At 47.3% G+C, this 19,748-nt stretch overlaps 2 protein-coding genes across 4 annotated transcripts in view; one reads left to right on the top strand and one right to left on the bottom strand.

The window, feature by feature from the left end:
* Positions 1 to 3,219, top strand: part of RBBP4 (RB binding protein 4, chromatin remodeling factor) — a 23,081-nt gene extending 19,862 nt beyond the window's left edge. For both annotated transcript variants that reach the window (XM_032388837.1, XM_032388844.1), the window contains exon 12: positions 2,226 to 3,219. In XM_032388837.1, the coding sequence (XP_032244728.1) occupies positions 2,226 to 2,291 (66 nt within the window). In that variant the 3' untranslated portion in view covers positions 2,292 to 3,219. The remainder of the gene's footprint in view (positions 1 to 2,225) is intronic.
* Positions 3,064 to 19,748, bottom strand: SYNC (syncoilin, intermediate filament protein). 2 transcript variants are annotated; one of them, XM_032388760.1, is made up of 5 exons: positions 19,631 to 19,748; positions 13,175 to 14,327; positions 5,673 to 5,797; positions 5,419 to 5,495; positions 3,064 to 4,272 (listed from the first exon to the last, which is right to left on the bottom strand). In XM_032388760.1, exons 1-5 carry the CDS (start codon positions 19,681 to 19,683, stop codon positions 4,262 to 4,264), a joined length of 1,419 nt encoding a protein of 472 aa, XP_032244651.1. In that variant the 5' UTR covers positions 19,684 to 19,748; the 3' UTR covers positions 3,064 to 4,261. The 2 variants fall into 2 exon arrangements, with proteins under 2 accessions (XP_032244651.1, XP_032244660.1); XM_032388769.1 differs by lacking the exon at positions 5,419 to 5,495.

Below are 19,748 nucleotides of genomic sequence, written 5' to 3'. Positions count from 1 at the left end.
CCTAAAACCCTTGGGGTTATCTGAGTGGTAGAAGTCTCTGTTGCTGTTTATAAGGAGCCCCTTTTGGCCACACCTGAGTTTAGGCTAAGGAGGTAACTTAGGGCCCCTGGCAAGCCTCAGGATGGGGTTGGTCTCCCAAAAGACCAAATAGGTGATTGGAGAACTTTTCAGTCCCTCCCACCCACAGGCAGAGGGGATTGAGCTCTGTAAAACTGTTGAAAAGGCTCTATGTACCCTCTTGATTCGATGAGCTTCTGGGTTATTGAATATATTGATGCTGCCCAGAGAAGACCTAGAAGCTTTGCGTTCCCTTCTCACCTTGCCCAGTGCTTCACTGCCATTTGGCGTTTCCTGAGTTGTAAGCTGTATAGTAAACTGCTAATAGTAAGCAAGGCGTGTTCATGATGATTCCAGGAGTCATTCCAGCAAATTATCAAACCTAAGGTGGCGGGGTTGGTGGGGGGAGGGGAATGGCTTGTGGAAACTCCTGAGTTGATAGCCAAGTTGGACAGAAGTGCATGGGTAGTCTAGGCACTCAGGGCTTGACTCTGGCCTCTGAAGTGAGGATCATAGTCTTGTGGGACCACGCCCTTAAACCTATGGAGTCTGGGGCGCCTGGGTGGCTCAGTTGGTTGGGCGACTGCCTTCGGCTCAGGTCATGATCCTGGAGTCCCTGGATCGAGTCCCGCATCGGGCTCCCTGCTCAGCGGGGAGTCTGCTTCTCCCTCTGACCCTCCTCCCTCTCATGCTCTCTGTCTCTCATTCTCTCTCTCTCAAATAAATAAATAAAATCTTTAAAAAAAAAAAAAAAAAACCTATGGAGTCTGACGCTACTTTCAGGTGCAGTTAGTGTCAGGATTGAATTGAATTGTTAGACACCCAGTTGGGTGAAAAAGACACTATATATTTGTCGTCAGAAAACATTACACAATTGTATATTTTCCTGTTCCTGCAGTCAGATTACAGGCTCTGTGAAGAGAAGACTATCCCATCCTTTGCAGCACGTAGCCTAGTGATTTGTGCATAGTAGATGCTAAGTAAGAACAGTAAACTTTGCCCAAATGAAAGTGTTTTCTGTATTTAAGATTATGCCTTTCGGGCGCCTGGGTGCCTCAGTCACTGGGCGTCTGCCTTAGGCTCAGGTCATGATCCTAGGACCCTGGGATCGAGCCCCGCATTGGGCTCCCTGCTCTGCGGGGAGCCTGCTTCTCTCCCTGCTTGTGTTCCCACTCTTGCTGTCTCTCTCTCTGTCGAATAAATAATAAAATCTTTAAAAAAAAAAAAAAAGATTATGCCTTTGGATGCAAGTTTTTCATCAAGTAATAGAAGTAGAGTTTATTTTATGCTAAAGCAGTTTTCTTTTAAAAATATTTATAAATTGGGGTGCCTGGGTGGCTCATTTGGTTAAGCGGCTGCCTTCGGCTCAGGTCATAATCCCAGGCTCCTGGGATCGAGCCCCGCATCAGGCTCCCTGCTCAGCAGAGAGCCTGCTTCTCCCTTTCCCTCTGCCTGCCGCTCTGCCTACTTGTGCTATCTCTCTGTCAAATAAATAAATTAAAAAAAAAAAAATTTATAAATTGAGTTTTGAAACCCATGGTTTGAGGGTGGGCTCTTAATGAAGACTTTCTAATTTATTTTTTTACTATAATCACAGAATTATACAACCATCATCACAGTAATTTACCCCTCAAAAAAAAACCCTACCCACTAAGCATCACTCCCCATTTTCCTCCAGTCCTCCCAGCATTACCCCCAATCTACTTTATGGATTTGTCTGTTCTGGACGTTTAATATAAATTAAAAATGCAATATGTGACTAGCTTTTTTTTATTGCCAGATAACATTTTTATTTATTCATTGGTCATTTAATGGACATTTGTGTTGTTTTTACTTTTTGACTCTTGTGAATAATGTCCAGTAGAAGGACTCCTGAAGGTTGAGTATCAAGACAAATAGTAACCGTACTTCAGTTTTGTGGGAATGTCCTAATCTAGTTGGCCTATGGGCCAGCTGCCTGTTTTTGTTGGGACACAGCCATTCATACCCATTCATTTTCAGAGGGTCCCTGGCTGCTTTCATGCAGCAGCTGCAGATTGAATAGTTGCTACAGAGACTGTGGCTCACAGTCTGTCTCCCTGGCCTAGTCTGTTTTTGAAACTTTAACTTCAAGAAGTATCCTTCATGTTTACTAAATATCTTTTTCTCTGTTTCTTGTTTTTGGGCAGGCAGAGAACATTTATAATGATGAAGATCCTGAAGGAAGCGTGGATCCAGAAGGACAAGGGTCCTAGATATGTCTGCACTTGTTGTGATTTTAGACTCCCCTTTTTTTTCCTCTCAACCCTGAGATTGATTTAACACTGGTTTTGAGACACAGACTTTGTTTGGCTATCCCTCTATGATAGGTACCATCAACAATGTTATTAGCCCAAACAGAGGGTGTTTTCTAAATATTAACTGGGGGACTTGATTCAGTAAAGCCACAGACTTATATTTAAATTTTCTTTAGGAATTTTCTAGTAACAAAGGTCTAAAGTAGCCACAGAAAGGGGAATATTATGTGTGGTTATTTTTCTTCTTAGGCTATATCCCCAAGTTTTTCAGACTCCTTTAAGTAAAGGCTAAAGTAAGGAAGGAGTAGAGCCAAGTGAGGTAGGTGTCTGAGCCATGAAGTATAAATACCACAAGATGTCATTTTTATTCAGGAAATGGGGGAGATTCGAGTCATATAAATTCCTATTCTAAAATTTTCACACCTGACTTTCCAGGATACACATTTTCCTATGTAGACCAGTCTCCTCTCAGTTTCTTCAGTTAAGTCAAAACTATGTGTTCCTCTTTCCCCCATATATTTTTGCTTGTTAGTGTATTTCTTGAGCTGTTTTCATATTTCTTTCCTTTCTGTGAAATGGTTTTTTAAAAAACTTGGGACCACCAAGTTGTAAAGATGTATGTTTTTACCTGACAGTTATACCACAGGTAGACTGTCCAGTTGAGTTGAGAAGAGTGAATTGATAGCTTGTATTTGTTTTTAAAATTAAATTAATCCTGGATAAGAGTTGCTTTTTTTTTTTTTTTTTTTTTTTTTTAGGAGTTAGTCTTTGACCACTAGTTTGGTACCATCTCTATTTTGGGTGACCTGTTTCACCAGCAGGCCTGTTACTCTCCATGACTAACTGTGTAAGTGCTTATAATGGAATAAATTGCTTTTCTACGTAACCCCATGCTGATGGGTTTTATTTGGTATACAACATTCATCAAACACCAGTCTGGCTTCTTGAAGAGCTATTCAGAGGACAGTTACTGTGTATGGTCTTCGACTATCAAGAGCAGAATTAAATATAATAGACCCAGAGCTATAGAAAAGAGCTTTACTCCTTCCCAGGGAAAGTGCAAGACATGAAACACTGAGCCAGAGGTACACAGATTAGTCTTTGATAACATAACATCTTTTTGAAGTCTGTCCCTAGAGAACTACGTGGACTTCCAAGACTGTCAAAGGCAATGTGGCAGAGAGCATTTAAGGCAGACTTTATATTTGGAAAAGGTGTTTGAACCTTTTCCCATAGAGAGGTTGACTCCCCAGTATGTTTTTCACTGGAGCCTGTATTTAGAGGTTAGAAATAAGAGGCTCTTGAAAGTCTTTATCACCAAGTGCCATAACCAGATAAAATGCCTGGTTCTTTGCCAGTCACTCAATTTAACGGAGTACATCACTCTGACCCAAAATCATTTTCATGAGGCACAGTCTGGTAAAATCTGAATATCCTTAAACCTTTAGGTTCAAATCTAGATTGGTTTCTTTTTCCAAGTCAGTAGTTCTGAGTGTAGTGAAAATTACCTTGACACAGGAGTAAACTAGGAGTCCATACACACTTAAACTTTGTAAAAGGATTCATTTTAAAGTCTAACACTCATGGCACAAAAGAATTCAAATTGTAAACCCATATGAAAATCGGCTGCCTTTTTGACCCTACCTGTGCTCCAAAAAGTTTTGGGTCAACACAAGGCAAGATACATTCTTCACAACACTAAAGTGTCCATACATCCATCATTTACTCTGTGCACGTGGGAGTTGCTGCCAGAGGACAGAAGGTTCATTTAAAACAGGTCAGCCAGTATTTGTAACTTTCCCAGGGTGAACTGCTTGCCAAGTCCTTGGCACTCCCTTCTCTGGAAAAAGTATGTCCAAAGGGTACTTAGTGATCCTTTACTAAAAGGTTTTTTGTTGTTTCTGGGTTACAGATTCGGCCATACGTTTCTAAACAGCCCCTGCAAGGTTGAGAAAAGAAAAAAGAATTAAGTTCATACTTGGTGCAACTTGTATTAATACAGTGTAAAGTTCATCACAGCGAACTTCTGAAGTTTAGTTAGTGCTGGCTAAGCTGGGGAGAGAGTGCTAGAGTGTAATTTACATATGATTAGCGATGCATTTCTCCTCACCAAATGCCTATTTGGGTGCCTCCTATTTACAAAATAGAATGAATGGTGACCTATGTGGTGGTGATGGGAGGGGCTAGCTAGAGATTTTCTCTGCCCAGGTTAACCATACATGGGTATTAGAGTACTGGGGTTCTGTAGTTTCGTTTCTTAAGATGAGTTGTTGCCCTTTCCCTATTGTACTTTTAATCTGATCCACACAATGGTGTTTAACATATCATTTTCCTCAATTACAAGGTTCTCTAATCTCCCAAACAGTAAGCGTAATCAGTCATGCCTGGATAAAACACGGTAAAAGAAAATGGTAGTAAGTTAGGAAAAGTATCAGTTATAATTGTTATTTGTGAGTTTGTATCCAAGACACAAGATTAACTAGGAAATTAAGAATAATATTTATGGGCATCTGTCTAGTATACAACTTGACCCAGACCTTTTTTAATCCTTAGTTTCTTTATCCTAGAGAATCTAGGACTTTATACAGAGTATAAGAACATTAGTATATAAAGAAATGAATGGATAGGTGTGTTGCTTGTTTCATATATTAAGCAATAATCCTGTCCCACAGGCTATAAACAACATCCACTTGAGCCTTTTTTATGACTTCGAGATTAATTTAGCCTTTTGGCCTCCTTTGTCACAGTCTGAATTAGGTAGCATAACTGTCTTCTCTGCTATTCTAAGGAAGCTATTTATGAATAGCAGATGGGGTAGGATAGGCCAAGGAAAGTAAGAATGCACAGAGCCTGGATGTGTCATCCTGTTAGAGAATTCCTGGTGATAATTAGAGCATATTTTGAGTCCTGCTAGAAACAAACATTCCAAGTGACCCCTGAATGCTTAAACCAGGCAATGTGGAGGTATGTGTTACTCCTAATGGACTTGTCATTTGACACACTCTTAAGTTTTCTTAAGGCATTAGTATTGTTAAGTTAGGAGCAGCAATAAAGCAAACACCACTCTTACACCCTCAAGGATCACCTTGAGACTGTGTCTCGGTTCCACCTGCCTGAGAAGTGGGAGCGTTAGCCTGTCCCAGGCTCTTGGGTAGCATAGCCCTTTAAAAAAAGAGATCCATTTTCCATCTGTCATGGATGAGCACAATTTGGAAATCATTTCCCAAGTCACTTTTTTGCTTTTCCCTGTTAAGTGAAATTTCCCCCGAGCAACATCTGCCCTCACCACCATCCCCTCAGCCAGTGTTGGTTAAGATCTGAGTAGCAGCAGAAACTGACTTATAAGTGGAGAGCTCTTCAGCAAGGCTGATCCTTAGCTGCTCCATCTCTTTGTTCTTCTGTTGCTGGAGTTGCACCCCGCTCCTTAACTGCCTCTGTCGTTCTTCCATTTCCTCCAGCTGTTCCTGCAGTGAGAAGGCCAAGAACATCTCTAATGAAAAATAGTAAAAGAAGGCCAAGAACATCTCTAATGAACAGAATAGTAAAAGAAGGCCAAGAACATCTCTAATGAACAGAATAGTAAAAAACGAACATTGTCCGTTACAGTTGATAAAGCACTTTTTTACACATGGTTTAACCTTCACACCAGTATTGAGGTTGAGAAACTGAGGTTCAAAGAGGTGTTTGGACAAAGCGATCCTACTCTTGCCAATGGTGACCTGAAAGGGGTCTTGTCTGTACCCACAGATGACTGTTTAATAGAATCCTGCAAAGGGTGGGTGGGTGCTCAGAGGGATTTTTGTTTTGTTTTGCAGAGGGATTTTGTTTTGTTTTGGAGTTTTGTTTTTTAAAGATTTTATTTGCCACAGAGAGACCGCAAGAGAGGGAATATAAGCAGGGGGAGTGGGAGAGGGAGAAGCAGGCTTCCCACGGAGCAGGGAGCCTGACATGGGGCTCGATCCCAGGACCCTGGGATCATGACCTGAGCCGAAGGCAGATGCTTAACGACTGAGCCACCCAGGTGCCCCTATTTTGCAGTTTTAAGTGTGAGGGAGGATTTTGGTCCTCTAGTTGGTGTGCTGAGAGTTTCACGGACCTCTGGCTCTGTGCAAGTTTGTTTCTATTAGGATAATCAGTTTTTATATCATCCTGCAACTTAAGTTAAAGGAAACCCAAGTCTTGGGGCACCTGGCTGGCTCAAGTCTGTGGAACATGCAACTCTTGATCACAGTGTTCTAAGTTCGAGCCCCGTGTTGGGTGTGGAGCTTAAAAAAAAAGAAAAAAAATTCTTTGTAAGCAATTATTAACTGTAATTCCAGGAGAGTTCAAGTACTAGAAGTCCGGTTGTTTCCAGGAAAAACAGTAAATACAAGTTTTATATTTGAACCTCCTTCAAGACCAAGATAGCTCTACCTGGTACTTAACTGTAACATCCTATGCAAATAGGTGCTTTATTAGGATGTTGGCTATCACAATGGTTAATTTCCTATATCCTGTACTCATTACACTAAAAGACTGAATTCATTCCAAAGTGCTAAATTGGAAGATGAAGAAGCAATGCCCTGGAGGCCCTCAGGAGCCGTAAGATAACTGTCTGTTTCCCATTCTGCCAAAACCAGACAGGATACGTTCTGTAAACTGTCTCTGCCCAGGATTAATGCCTGAGGAGTGAGGTAAGGAAGATGTCAGCCAATCAGTCTCTGGCATAGCTGCTAGCTGGCGTGGATCCTCGGGAAGCATGAGGGAGATGGGAAGGGAAGTTGAAGTTGGAAGGCCTATTTTAAAGGGGTAATGATTTCACCTCAGATTTTGAAGAAGAATAAGACAGGAATCCAGTTTGGGTACATGCCGTTATTAGAAGGGTCTAAATAATTGGTTCTCTGAGTCATCCTTGGTATACCTGGAGCACATCAGTCTGCAGTGTTTGATACTCTGGCTGAATCTCAACTTCCATCAGCCTTATCAAAAGGCCTTTTTTTAGCGCCTTAGCCATACTTCGGCACCACACAGAGACGCAGCCTTAGCATCTAAGCCTGTCTTAGCATCTGCATACCTCTGCCCCAGTTTCCCAAGCCAGCAAACCTGTATTTTGGTGAGGCATAAAGGTACATGCTTGGGAAGGCAGTCTGTACCATCAGCGATAAACTGACGGAGGAACGGTGTCACAGAAAGAATACTGCTATAGCGACTGGCATTAAACACGACCTCCAGTCTTAGTGCTGGGTAGCACCAACCAGATTAACTTTCCAAAAACTGCTTTATCATCTCAGTCTTTCAAAGGCTTTCCGTCTTTTTAGTCTGGCATTCAGACTCCTCTAGTTTGACCCCTACCTCTAACTAGAACCTCCATCATTCTTCATGTGAACCCTTCGCCCTAGCCTGCACCGTGTTGAATGGAAGCCGCTGCAGGCCACGTGTGGCTATCGGTACTGGAACTAGGGTCTGTCACCTAAACAGCATCTGCTATGTTATATCACTATCTTTTTTATTCATGTCTAACTCCCAGTCAGATGGTAGGTTCCTGTCCAGCACCCTACACACAATGCTTGATGTGAAATATGTAGATTGAGTAAACATTCCATAGTTCAGCATAAGCGACTACCATTTTCAGCTAGAAACTTTGACAATGTTCTCCGCAAATTCCTTGTACCACCTACTGCACCAGTCACCAAATCCTACGCAAATATTTTACTTCACGTATCTTACATTATCTCTCCCTCAAAGTGGTCTTTCCAGGCTCTTTCAATTCATCCTGCACACTGCCATTTTTAAGAGCACGTACCTATGTGCCAGGCACCATTGCAAATGCTTCACAAATATTCCCTCATTCCTTGCAAGAGCCCTGTGATGTGAATTATTACTAATCCCAGTTTACATGTGAGGGACTGGAGTCCCAGGTTAAGTAATTTGTCCAAAGTTTCCCAGTTAGAAGTGGTAGAGCCAGGGGCGCCTGGCTGGCTCAGTTGGAAGAGCCGCTCAAATGGCTCTTGATCTCAGGGTCATGAGTTTGAGCCCCATGTTGGGTGTAGAGATTAGTTTAAAAAAGTGGTAGAGCAGGATTTGCCACTGGCTTAGGGCTCATGCTGTACAACTGCTTCGCCGCCTTCTTATCTATCGGCTCTTCAGTGGTCCTCAGACTTGGGCAGGAAACCCCAGGAGGAGGCCATATTGAAGTGCCCTTGCCACAGTTAGAAAGTAGCTCCTCACTTTTACCATGCCATATAAGATTCTGTTTGGGGGAAACGGGTCTGTGGCTTTGGAGGAAACCTTTTTTTTGAAAACCACTGACTGAATACATCAAACCCTTTACAGTCCGGTCCCAATCTACCTCTCCAGCCACATCTGTCTACTGCTTACATTCTTTATGATTCAGCCACACTGAGCTCACTTCCCTTAACAATGTCTTTTTGTGTTTCCAAGCTTTTGTGTAAGCTGTTCCCTCTGCCTGGAATGCCTTTCCCTTGTCTACCCAATGGATTTATTCTTCAACGCTCAGCTCAAACACCTTGTGGAAGTTGAATGTGAACTTGAGCTAGATTGCCCAGGGTCAGAATCCTCCTTCCATCACTTCCTAGCCATATAACCCTGGAGAAATGACTTAACTTTTTTGTCTCATCTCTCTTATTTTTCACAGTGACTAATTCGTACCTATCTCACAGACAGGTAAGGATTAAATGAATTAATACATGTAAAGAACTAAAAATATATGCTAGCTGTTGTTAATCCTCATGAAATTTCCCCTTTGCTTCCCAAGGCACTTGGGATTCACAAATCTACTTCACTGGTACAGTGCCTTATTCCTACAACTATTACAGTGTTTATTACATTGAAGAATATTATTTCATTGATTCTAAGGCTTTCACATTTTAACATCTCAGGTCAGGGTGCATTTTAAAAACAAGTGTCTTAGGGCGCCTAGGTGGCTCAGTTGGTTAAGCGACTGCCTTCGGCTCAGGTCATGATCCTGGAGTCCCTGGATCGAGTCCCGCATCGGGCTCCCTGCTCGGCAGGGAGTCTGCTTCTCCCTCTGACCCTCCCCCCTCTCATGTACTCGCTCTCTCTCATTCTCTCTCTCAAATAAATAAATAAATAAAATTTTTTAAAAAGATTTTATTTATTTATTTGACAGAGAGAGACACAGCGAGAAAGGGAACACAAGCAGGGGGAGTGGGAGAGGGAGAAGCAGGCTCCCCGCGGAGCAGGGAGCCCGATGCGGGGCTCGATCCCAGGACCCGGGATCATGACCTGAGCCGAAGGCAGACGCTTAACGACTGAGCCACCCAGGCGCCACCTAAATAAATAAAATCTTTAAAAAATAAAAATAAAAATAAAAAATAAAAACAAGTGTCTTAGATTTTATGAAATATATTCATTTTATCTGGTATCCTTCCTGGACTATAAACCATTTGAGGGCAGGAACTACCCCCCCTCCGAGCCATTTCTCATCTTCTTCTCTGCCAGCACCTAACTCACTGCCTGGCACATGGTAAGTAGGCACTAAGAAAGTATTTGTTGAATGAACAGGTGATGGCGATGAAAGAGGCAAAGTTTACAACTGCAAGGGTGAAGTGTACCCTTGAAAAGTAGTCAGATGCCATAAGTGACCTTTGGCAAACAGTCTGGGAAGCCATTTTAGAAAGAATTTGCTCACTTAGACCTTGATTCCCACTTTAGGATATAGCAATAGGAGACATTTCATCAAGCGTGTTTTTCATAGAATGATCTTTGGAAGCCTGCAGCGACCATCAGATCTGAAACAAATCCAGTACACTGATGAAAATCACAGGGGGGGACGTTCTTTTTTTTTTTTTTTTTTTAAGATTTTATTTATTTGACAGAGACACAGCAAGAGAGAGAACACAAGCAGGGGGAGTGGGAGAGGGAGAAGAAGGCCTCCTGCCAAGCAGGGAGCCCAATGTGGGGCTCGATCCCAGGACCCTGGGACCATGACCTGAGCCGAAGGCAGATGCTTAACCAACTGAGCCACCCAGACACCCCAAGGGGGGAAACATTCTACAACCCTCATTTTGTGTCAGAAGACTCCCCCACAGGGGGCGCCGGCTGGCTCAGTGGGTTGGGTTGGGTGCCTGACTCTTGATTTTGGATCAGGTCGTGAGACTGAGCCCCGTGTCAGGCTCTGCGCTCAACACAGAGTCTGTTTGTCCCTCTCCCTCTGCTCCTCCCCCTGCTCATGCTCTCTCTCAAATAAATTAAATATTTAAATAACAAAAAAGCTCCCCCAGAGGATTCCCTGTTGCTGGCACCACTGTCCCAGTGAGCCTTGCCCGAGGTCTCAACACCCTCTGTGACTTCTTACCTCCGCCCCCTTCATTCAGTGGCCACGTTTATCCTGCATTTGTTCTCGAATCCATCCCCTTTCTTGTATTCCCCCTACCATTTTTTCCTCTTACCTATCATAGCTTCCTAATTAGTCCCCTAGCTTCTAGGTCTCCAGCTCATTTTGCACACTGCCACCAGTACTTTTTCTAAAAGTAGAGAGGCAGTCATGTTACTCCCTTTAGTGATGCAGCTGACTACTGAATGAAATCCACATTCCCTCGTCTGGATTTCAGAGTCCAATGTGATCTGCCCCAAATCAGTTCAAATCACCTTTCAGTTTTTCTTTTTCTTTTTCTTTTATTTATTTGAGACAGAGTGAGAGAGAGCGAGCTAGCATGATTGGGGGAGGGGCAGAGGGAGAAGCAGACTCCCCACTGAGCAAGAGCCCGACGCTGGGGAGGGGTGCTCCATCCCAGGACCCCAGGATCATGACCTGAGCCACCCTGGCACCCCACCTTTCAGTTTTTCACCTCTCACATATTTTGCATATGTTGTGTTAAATATATTAAAATTACCTTCACCTATTTCTTTTTACTTTTTTAATGTGACTACTAGAAAGTTTAAAATTCTGTGTGTGGCTTGCGTATTTCTTTTGGACAACACTGGTCTACGTCTTGCCTAAACTTCAATACCCAGCTCAAATAATACCCATTCTTCCATGAAGTGTTCTGTGCCTTAACCGATGACTAAAATAATTTCGTTATCCTATAGCACTTTTAGCTGCACCTCTCTTAAATCACATGCTGCTTTCTCCCCAGGTTACAATTACTGTCTGAGTACAAGCTATTAAGGATAGTTGGGATGAGGGACACCTGGCTGGCTCTGTTCAATAAATAATAGTATTTATTTAAAAAAAAAAAAACGCTCTTTCACTAGATTGTGAACCAATAAAAAAGCAGTGGGGGAGGGGATTGAGGGTAGTACACAATACATTCACTATTAGGACCAAAAACCCCATTGCTTTCATAATACAAGCTATAGAAAGCTTGACAAAATCTTGAGTGAAGTGAATGCAGCCATTTTCAACAGAGGACCTGTTCCTTGAAGGATGTATCAGAATCTCTGGAAGGGCGTAAGCTTTTTAAATTTATCCAAAGGAACGTGTGTTTCAAAAGATGAAAATACTGCTCTGAAAGGCTCTCACAGTGGTCCGCGGTGCTTACGTCAACATTTAACTGCTATGTCCCCTGAGCCGGAGTGGCAGAAGTAAGTAAACCATACTCCCTTCTGAAAGCTCACAGTCTGTGGGAGAGACAGACAAAATTGTGTTTTCACTTAGTATTTATATCCCACTCTGTCTATAAAGAGATTAGGGGGCACCTGGGTGGCTCAGTCAGTTAAGCGTCTGCCTTCAGCTCAGGTCATGATCCCAGGGTCTTGGGATCGAGCCCCGCATCGGGCTCCCTGCTCAGCGGGGAGAAGCCTGCTTCTCCCTCTCCCTGCTGCTCCCTCTGCTTGTGTTCTCTGTCTCTCTGACAAGTAAATAAATAAAATCTTAAAAAAAAAACCAAAAAACTGGCTCACACTTCATCAGAAGTAACTCGAATACAAGCGAAATGGTGACAATGCACTAAAAAAGAAAATGAGGACTAGAGCTTCATAGATTTCGTCCCAGTTGTGTGTGTGTGTTTTTAAGTAATCTCTACACCCAGTGTAGGGCTCGAACTCATAACCTCGAGATCAAGAGTTGTGTGCCCTACTGAACGGAGCCAGCCAGGTGTCCCTCATCCCAATTTTAAAACTGGGAAGCTTCAGGCAGAGATGGGACAGGTGAGACTTGAGGATGAATACACGGGGAGGGAGAGAAGGAACATCCCACCTAGCCTTGCCCCTCTTGCTCTCTGTACTCAAGCACGATTCATGCAGAATTGGAAAATTGTACTGTGGAAAGTGCACTGAAATATTCAGGGTTGGTCAGATCAGGGGGCAAAAATCCCCAGCTCAGGGGTGCCTGGGTAGCTCAGTGGTTAAGCGTCTGCCTTTGGCTCAGGTCATGGTCCCAGGGTCCTGGGATCGAGCCCCACGTTGGGCTCCCTGCTCGGCGGGAAGCCTGCTTCTCCCTCTCCCACTCCCCCTGCTTGTGTTCCCTCTCTCGCTGTGTCTCTGCCAAATAAATAAAAATCTTTAAAAATAATAATAATAAAAAAAAAAAATAAATAAAATCTTAAAAAAAAAAAAAAGAAAATCCCCAGCTCACTGAGCCTGCTTCTTCATCTATGAAAGCGATAATACTTGATTCGGAGGATTAACGAGAGGACCGAGTGACGACGGTGTCGGGGTGCTGCATGCACTAGGGGTGCAGACGGTTCTCAGCCCCTAGCACGGGCCTAACTGAGTGGAATGAAGAGTGCAGTAAGGAAGTGAGTGGACGCCCCAAGGAGTAAGCTGTTCTTCCTACACAAGAGAGGATCCTTCAAAGTGCCCGGAAGACTTTTGGCTCCGGTCACGTCCTCCTTCCCCGGCTAACGGGCTGCACTTGTGCGGGCGCCCAGGGGGCCTACCCGGTACTGCTGCACCTCCTCATCTCGCTTTTGCCTCACAAGCCTGATCTGGTCCTCCAGGTTCCTGTTCTGCAGCTGGAGCTGCCGGGCCTCTGCTTGCAGGGGTCTCAGAGCCTCCTTCATCTCTTGGATCTCGGCCTGGGTTTTCTGGAGAGCTTTGGCCGCAGCTTCTTTCCTCTCTAGAAGGCGCAGCAGCTGAGGCTCATACTCCTCCTCCAGGCCCTGGCGGCTCTCCGCCATGAGGTTCTCAAACTGGGCAGAGAGCCGCCGGCTCTCCTGGAGAAAGTGCTCGTCCCTCTGGCTTGGAGGGGCTTCTAGTTGTTGCCGTAGCTGCTCCTTCTGCCTCTGGTAGGCCTCCCGGAGCTGGACCAGTTCCTCGGAGAGCTGGGCCGCCCGGGTGGTCAGCACGTCCCGGAGCTCGGCAAACTGGGCCACGTCCTGCCGGCGGCACTCCAGCTGGTACTGGCAGGCCACACACTCCTTGGTCACCCTGAACAGCCTCTGCTTGACCAGCCGGATCTCCTCCCTTAGCCCGTCCCTCTCCAGCTCCGCCTGGGCGTGCAGCTTGTAGGCAGCCAGGATGTCCTGGTGGACCTGCTGCACCTCCCGCAGGGCTGGTTCCCGGAGCAACACCAGCTCGTGGATGAGCTGGTCCCTCTCCCCTTCCAGCTGGGCCACAGCTTGGACACACTGCTGGAAACGCTCCTCCAGCAGTTCCAGATCCTCTATGCTCAGGCCCTCTGTGCTGGGACTGGGCCCGGCGCTGAGGCCCTCCTCAGGGCGAGCTGTCTCCTCGCTCGTGCCCGTCTCTCCCCGATCTCCGGTCTGCTCTGAGCTTGCGGTCTCTTCTGGCTTCGCGGGCTCTTCCACATAGAGGATCTCCTCTGGCTTCGCAGGCTCGTCCACATCCAGGGCCTCCCCTGGCTGCCTGGTCTCCTCGATGTGCAGTGTCTCCTCGGGCTTCTCTGTCTCTTCCACACAGAGTGTCTCATCTATCTCATCGAGGTCACCTTTGTCCCCCAGGTAGAGAATGTCCTCTAAGTTCAAGGTCCCCTTCAAAGACAGACTCACTTCTGGGTCCAAAGTCCCCACCTCATGGGGGGATTCAGAGTTCTCTTCTTCAAGAGGAGAACTGGCTTCTGCTCTTGTTTCCCTGCAAGAGAAATGACTTAAAGTGAGAGGACAGCCACAATCCCAGGATGGTTGGCAATGGGAGCCTTTAGGGTTATATCCGGGTCGCACATCTCAGAGGGCACTTGTCTGCTCCCTCCCCCGTCCACGCATCGCTCAGGTCCCCTGACAGCATCCCCATGATGTCAGTGTCTCGTCTCTGCTTACATACATACATACCTTCAAGGCCGGGAAACTCACACCTGAGCCACCACGATTTGTTCCGCTGTCATAAGAAAATTCTAGTGTTGAAGTAAAACCTTCTCTGCAATTTTTAAATTTTAATTTAATTTAATTTTTTTAAAAGACTTTATTAATTTATTTGACAGAGAGAGAGAGTGAGCACAAGCAGGGGGAGCAGAGGGAGAGGGAGAAGCAGGCTTTCCAATGAGTGGGGAGCCCTACGTGGGGCTTGATCCCAGGACCCTGGGACCATGACCCGAGCCAAAGACAGATGCCCAACTGAGCCACCCAGGTGCCCCTCAGCAATATTTTTAAAAAGATTTATTTATTTTAGGGGCACCTGGCTGGCTCAGATGGTTAAGCGTCTGCCTTTGGCTCAGGTCAGGATCCCAGGGTCCTGGGATTGAGCCCCAAATTGGGCTCCCTGCTCAATAAGGAGCCTGCTTCTCCCTCTCCCTCTGCCTGCCGCTCCCCCTGTTTGGCTCGCTCACTCTGTCAAGTAAATGGATGGAATATTTTTTTTTAAAGATTTATTTATTTTAGGGAGAGAGAGAGTGAGGATGGGGGGAGGAACAGAGGGAGAAGGAGACAGAAACTTAAGCAGACTCCACGCGGAGCACAGAGCCCAGCTCGGGGCTCGATCTCACAACCCTGAGATCACAACCTGAGCCAAAACCAAGAGTCAGACACTTATCTGACTGAGCCACCCAGGCGCTCCTTGTCTGCATTTTTTACCTAGACTTGATTCCTCTTTCTAGAATCCTCTTTCTAGACAAATCTAACTACTTTCTCATGTAAGTTCTTTAGACACCTAAAGAACAGTAACATCTTTCAATTATTCCATGCATGCCAAAGTGTCCAGTGCCCTCCTCATTTGGATCACTTCTTTTGGACTAGGCTCCAAATTGTCACTGTCCCTTGGGGATGGGTATTGGAAAGAGTACCCAGATGTGTTGAGCAGTGAATCTCTGGACACTATACTCCTATTGATAAAAGCTAATATTGCCAACATAGAACAGCTCTATCATATTGTTGACAAATACTGAGTTTGACTAAAAGCCTTAAGACTTTTTCACACCAAGTGCTTTTAAATCACATCTCTTGTTCCTGTAAAACTTCATTCCTCTTGTTGGGGCGTCTGGGTGGCTCAACTGGTTAGGCATTTGACTAAGGGCTGTAGGATTGAGCCCCACGTTGGGCTCTTCTCAAGGGGCATGGCGCCTGCTTGAGATTCTCTCTCTCCCTTTGCCCCTTCCCATCCCCCCCTCCCTCTCCAAAACAAAACAGAAAAGAACAAAACAAAACTTCATTCATCTTGTTAGGATTGGCCCATCCTCTGGCCTGTCAAAGGCTCTTGAATTCAGATTCTGTGATTCTGACGGAGAAGCTCCTTAACCCAGCTGCCAGTTGCCCGCTAGCTCAACCAGTTCCTGTTAAGGAATATCCTCCTGCTTCTTTGGCCTTCAGATGGCTTTGGTCCTTCCTGTTTCCAATGCATCTTACCTGCCTTGGATCTCTGAGCAATTCTTTGAAAATATAAAATACCATGGAAATAACATATAAAGGTCTTATATGTGGGGCGCCTGGGTGGCTCAGTCGTTGGGCGTCTGCCTTTGGCTCAGGTCATGATCCTAGGGTCCTGGGCTTGACCCCGCATCGGGCTCCCTGATCAGAGGGTAGCCTACTTCCTTCTCCCTCTCCTGCTTGTGTTCCCTCTCTCGCTGTCTCTCTCTCTGTCAAATAAATAAATTAAAAAAAAAGAGAGATTAAGTAGTTTGCTCAAGGGAACTCAGATACTCCTTGGGCACCAGTTATAAGACAGTCTAAATCTGAGTATAGTTTTAAAGAAAACTACTTTAGATATAAAGTATAAATGAAAAGCCCCTGTATCAAAGAATTTATGTCTTGAAAAAGCTTACTTGTGGGGTGCCTGGGTGGCTCAGTCGGTTAAGTGTCTGCCTTTGGCTCAGGTCATGATCCTGGAGTCCCAGATTCAGGCCCACATCGGGCTCCCTGCTCAGCAGGGAGTCTGCTTCTCCCTCTGCCCCTCACCCCACTCGTGCTCGCTCTCTCTCAAATAAAATATATATATATATATGTATATATATATACATCTATCTTAAAAAAAAAGAAAAGGCCTACTTGTGTCCAGGTTTTAAGCTCTATATCTTAGCTCCAAGTTCCCACTACAGATTATTTTTATTCTAAGATTTGATTTATTTATTTTGAGAGAGAGAGAGACAGAGCATGCGCAAGCAGGGGGAGGACCAGAGGCAGAGGGAGAGAGAGAATCTCAAGCGGACTCCATGCTGAGCACGAAGCCTGACAAGGGGCTGGATCCCACAACCATGAGATCATGACCTGAGCTGAAATCGAGTCAGACGCTTAACTGACTGAGCCACCCAGGCGCCCCCAGATTATTTTTCTTCTAAATCATTGTGTATTCTGTCCTCCTCTCTAACACCCCAGGAATCCCTGGCTTCCCATTCTGTGTCTCAAGGTAGCCCTCGGTAAACCACAAGTGTGGCTTCACCAGGCCCCGGACATCCCTGGCCTCACACCACCCAGCACCTGCACTGAAACCTAAAGCTTGAAGACAGCCTCCACAGTCACCTAATTAGTTCGGCCCCGTCCCTCTACCAGAGAGGGTGTTGTTTAGATCGCTTCAGCTGGTGTCACTTGGCATCTCAAACTATCCTCCTCCCTGGGCTTGCTACACCTGTATTCTCCAGCTCGGAGAAGCACAGCCCCATACAGCGGGTTGAGGAGGCAAAGAATCCTTAAGCAGCTCTTTCCCTCACCCATGTAGCCAACTCACTGAGAACTGACCGATCTCAGAAAGTCTCCAGTCTCTGGCCCCTCCTCACCCCCTTGCCGGGGCCCTACTCCAAGTCATCACCACACACCTGCACTTGCGTGAGAGCCTTCCAACGGACTTTCTTCCTTCTCACGCCTGTCCATTCTCTACAGTGCCACAGCTTGCCAGAACGTAGCCGGGGCGCACCACTTCACGCACGGACAGCCCACTGCCTGGCATAGATTCAAAGCCCTTAACCATGTGGCCCCAACATACCTTTTCAGCGTCAGCTCGCACTACTCCCTGCCTCCCACCCAGGGCTTGACGATCCAGAACATGCGGCAACATTTTCACACCTCCTACTCCTAGCCCACTATGTCTAAAGGATCCAGCTGAGAAAATACAGCTTACTGTAGGCCACCGGATTAGAAAACAGCCCTGCACTACCTGGAAAGGTAGAGCTCCCAGCGCCAGGAAGGATGCACCTGCTCAGCCAGCCAGACCCCCTTCGGTCCTCAGTAGGGCCCCTGCTTTCCCAGCAGACGGCCCTCACACGCTCTTGCTGAGTCCTCTCCCCTGGAATGATGTAACTGTGTTCAAGGCAGGATTCCAAGTCTTTCACGTGAATAGTCAGGTACACGAGGCTCATCTTTTACCCCCATTTTGTACGTGAGGAAACCAAAGCACTGAGTCAAGAACTCACTCAAAGTTCCACGACTTGTAAGTAAGTGGTGGAGCTGGCCGAAGATGGCCTCCGGCTCCAAAGCTGGATGGAGCTCCCGCTGACCCCTCTGCTCCCAGAACAGCCCTGAGCTCTCCAACAGGTGCGACAGCTACAGCAGGGCTAACGCAGCTCAGCATTCAAAACAGACTTCTTTACCTACTCGTAAATGTCTGCTCACCCTTCAAGCCCTGCTCAAACTGCATCTCTCCCCCGAAGTATTTCGCAGACAGACCCATTATGGCGTTCTCAAGGCCCTCTGTGTGCAGCTCATCATTGCACTTAGCGCTCTGTATTACAGCAGTGAGTGTGTCCATGTCCCCTGAGAGTCCATTTCCTAAGGACAAGTAGTGCTCTCATTCCCTGGGGACCTCAGGGTGGGGCTCTGTAGAGGGAAGTCAGGCAGAAGCTGACTGGGATCCAAGGAGGAAACTTGCCCAAGGTTAAGTGGCCCAGCTGGATGTAGAACCCTGTCCCCCTGACCCCCAGGCAGCGCTGTTACCCCACACACTGTGGTGGCCGCCGTCACCCCCCCCCGCCCCTCCCGCAGCGCCAGGCCTCTGCTAGAGACTGCCCTCACACAGCTGTCTCTCTCTCAGAGCTGGGGAAAGTAGAGTATGGGGGGGTCTAGGGGCTAGCGAGCCGGCTCGGCTGGGGGCCCTGACCTCAGGCTTCCTTGGGCTCCAAGCTGCCTGCCCCTGCCCCTCGGTCCCCGGTGCTGAAGGACTCCAGCAGCTCCCGACGCTGCATCAGCGCGACGGCTAGGAGCGTCTGTGACCCGGCGCCGGCATGAGCCGGTGTGTACCTGACTGTGTGTACCCGCGTGTGTGTGGCGGTACAAGTGGTCGTGCGTGTAAAACCATGCTCAGCTTTGCGCTGTGTGTGACACCGAAGGGGGACGGCGTGGGTGTGTGTGCACCTCCACCTCTTCGGGGTACAGTCTGACCTGGGGCAGCAATCCTCCCTGCTGGCCCCAAATCCCTGAGCCACAGGCCCTTTCCCCCTAAGCAGTGGCGAGCTGGCAGCGTGGATGGTCCGGGGAGGGCCTCGCCCGGCTGCCAGGGTCCTCCTCCCCGCCTGGGACGGGCGACCCTCCCCAGCCGCAGCCCCCGTCGCAGACCTCAAGCAGGAGAGAGCGAGCTGCCAGAACAGACTGGTAACTCCAGGCTGGCAGCCGCCCAGCCTGCACCAAGGCTCTTCCCCACAGCGAATTCGGCACCCGGAGGCCTCCCTCTCCAGTTGCATTTGGGGTGAGACATGAAGGAAAGCGAGGAGCCAGCGTCCTTGGCCACTCCGGCCCAGTGGCATTTGATGGTTGATGCCCACCAGTCCGAAAGGGCTCATTCTCACCCAGCCCCGGGAAGGGGGGGGGGGGGGCGGCTATAAAAAGCCACGGACAAGCGGAGGTGCCGGGACCCCGGGCCTCCCCCCCTCCTCGGCCGGTGGCTCCGCCCGGTGCCAATGCCACACCCCGGCCGGCCCACCACCCCCAGCCAGGAGAAAGGTGCTCGCGGGGGGGGGGGAGGGGGGCTCCTCCAGCGCCCCCTCCCCACTGGACGGCCACGCGGGCCCTGCACGGTCCTACCTCGCGGCCTGGGCGGCGCCGTCCCCGCCGTGCCGGGGCTCCGGGCTGGCCATGGCTGCGCGACCCCGGGCTGGGCGGCCGCGTTATTAATAGCCGGCCCCGCGGGCCGCTCGCTCCG

Source organism: Phoca vitulina, unplaced genomic scaffold, assembly GCF_004348235.1.
Source record: "Phoca vitulina isolate PV1807 unplaced genomic scaffold, GSC_HSeal_1.0 scaffold2, whole genome shotgun sequence".
Lineage (NCBI taxonomy): Eukaryota > Metazoa > Chordata > Mammalia > Carnivora > Phocidae > Phoca > Phoca vitulina.
This window is presented reverse-complemented; position numbering and strand designations above follow the sequence as displayed.

Excerpts from the sequence above, each read along its gene's own strand:
- SYNC (XM_032388760.1), bottom strand. The coding sequence starts at position 19,683 with ATGGCCAGCCCGGAGCCCCGGCACGGCGGGGACGGCGCCGCCCAGGCC. Across the intron at positions 14,328-19,630 it reads GGCGCCGCCCAGGCCGCGAG|GGAAACAAGAGCAGAAGCCA; the intron begins GTAGGACCGTGC and ends TTTCTCTTGCAG. Across the intron at positions 5,798-13,174 it reads AGGAGGTGCAGCAGTACCGG|GAACAGCTGGAGGAAATGGA; the intron begins GTAGGCCCCCTG and ends TTCTCACTGCAG.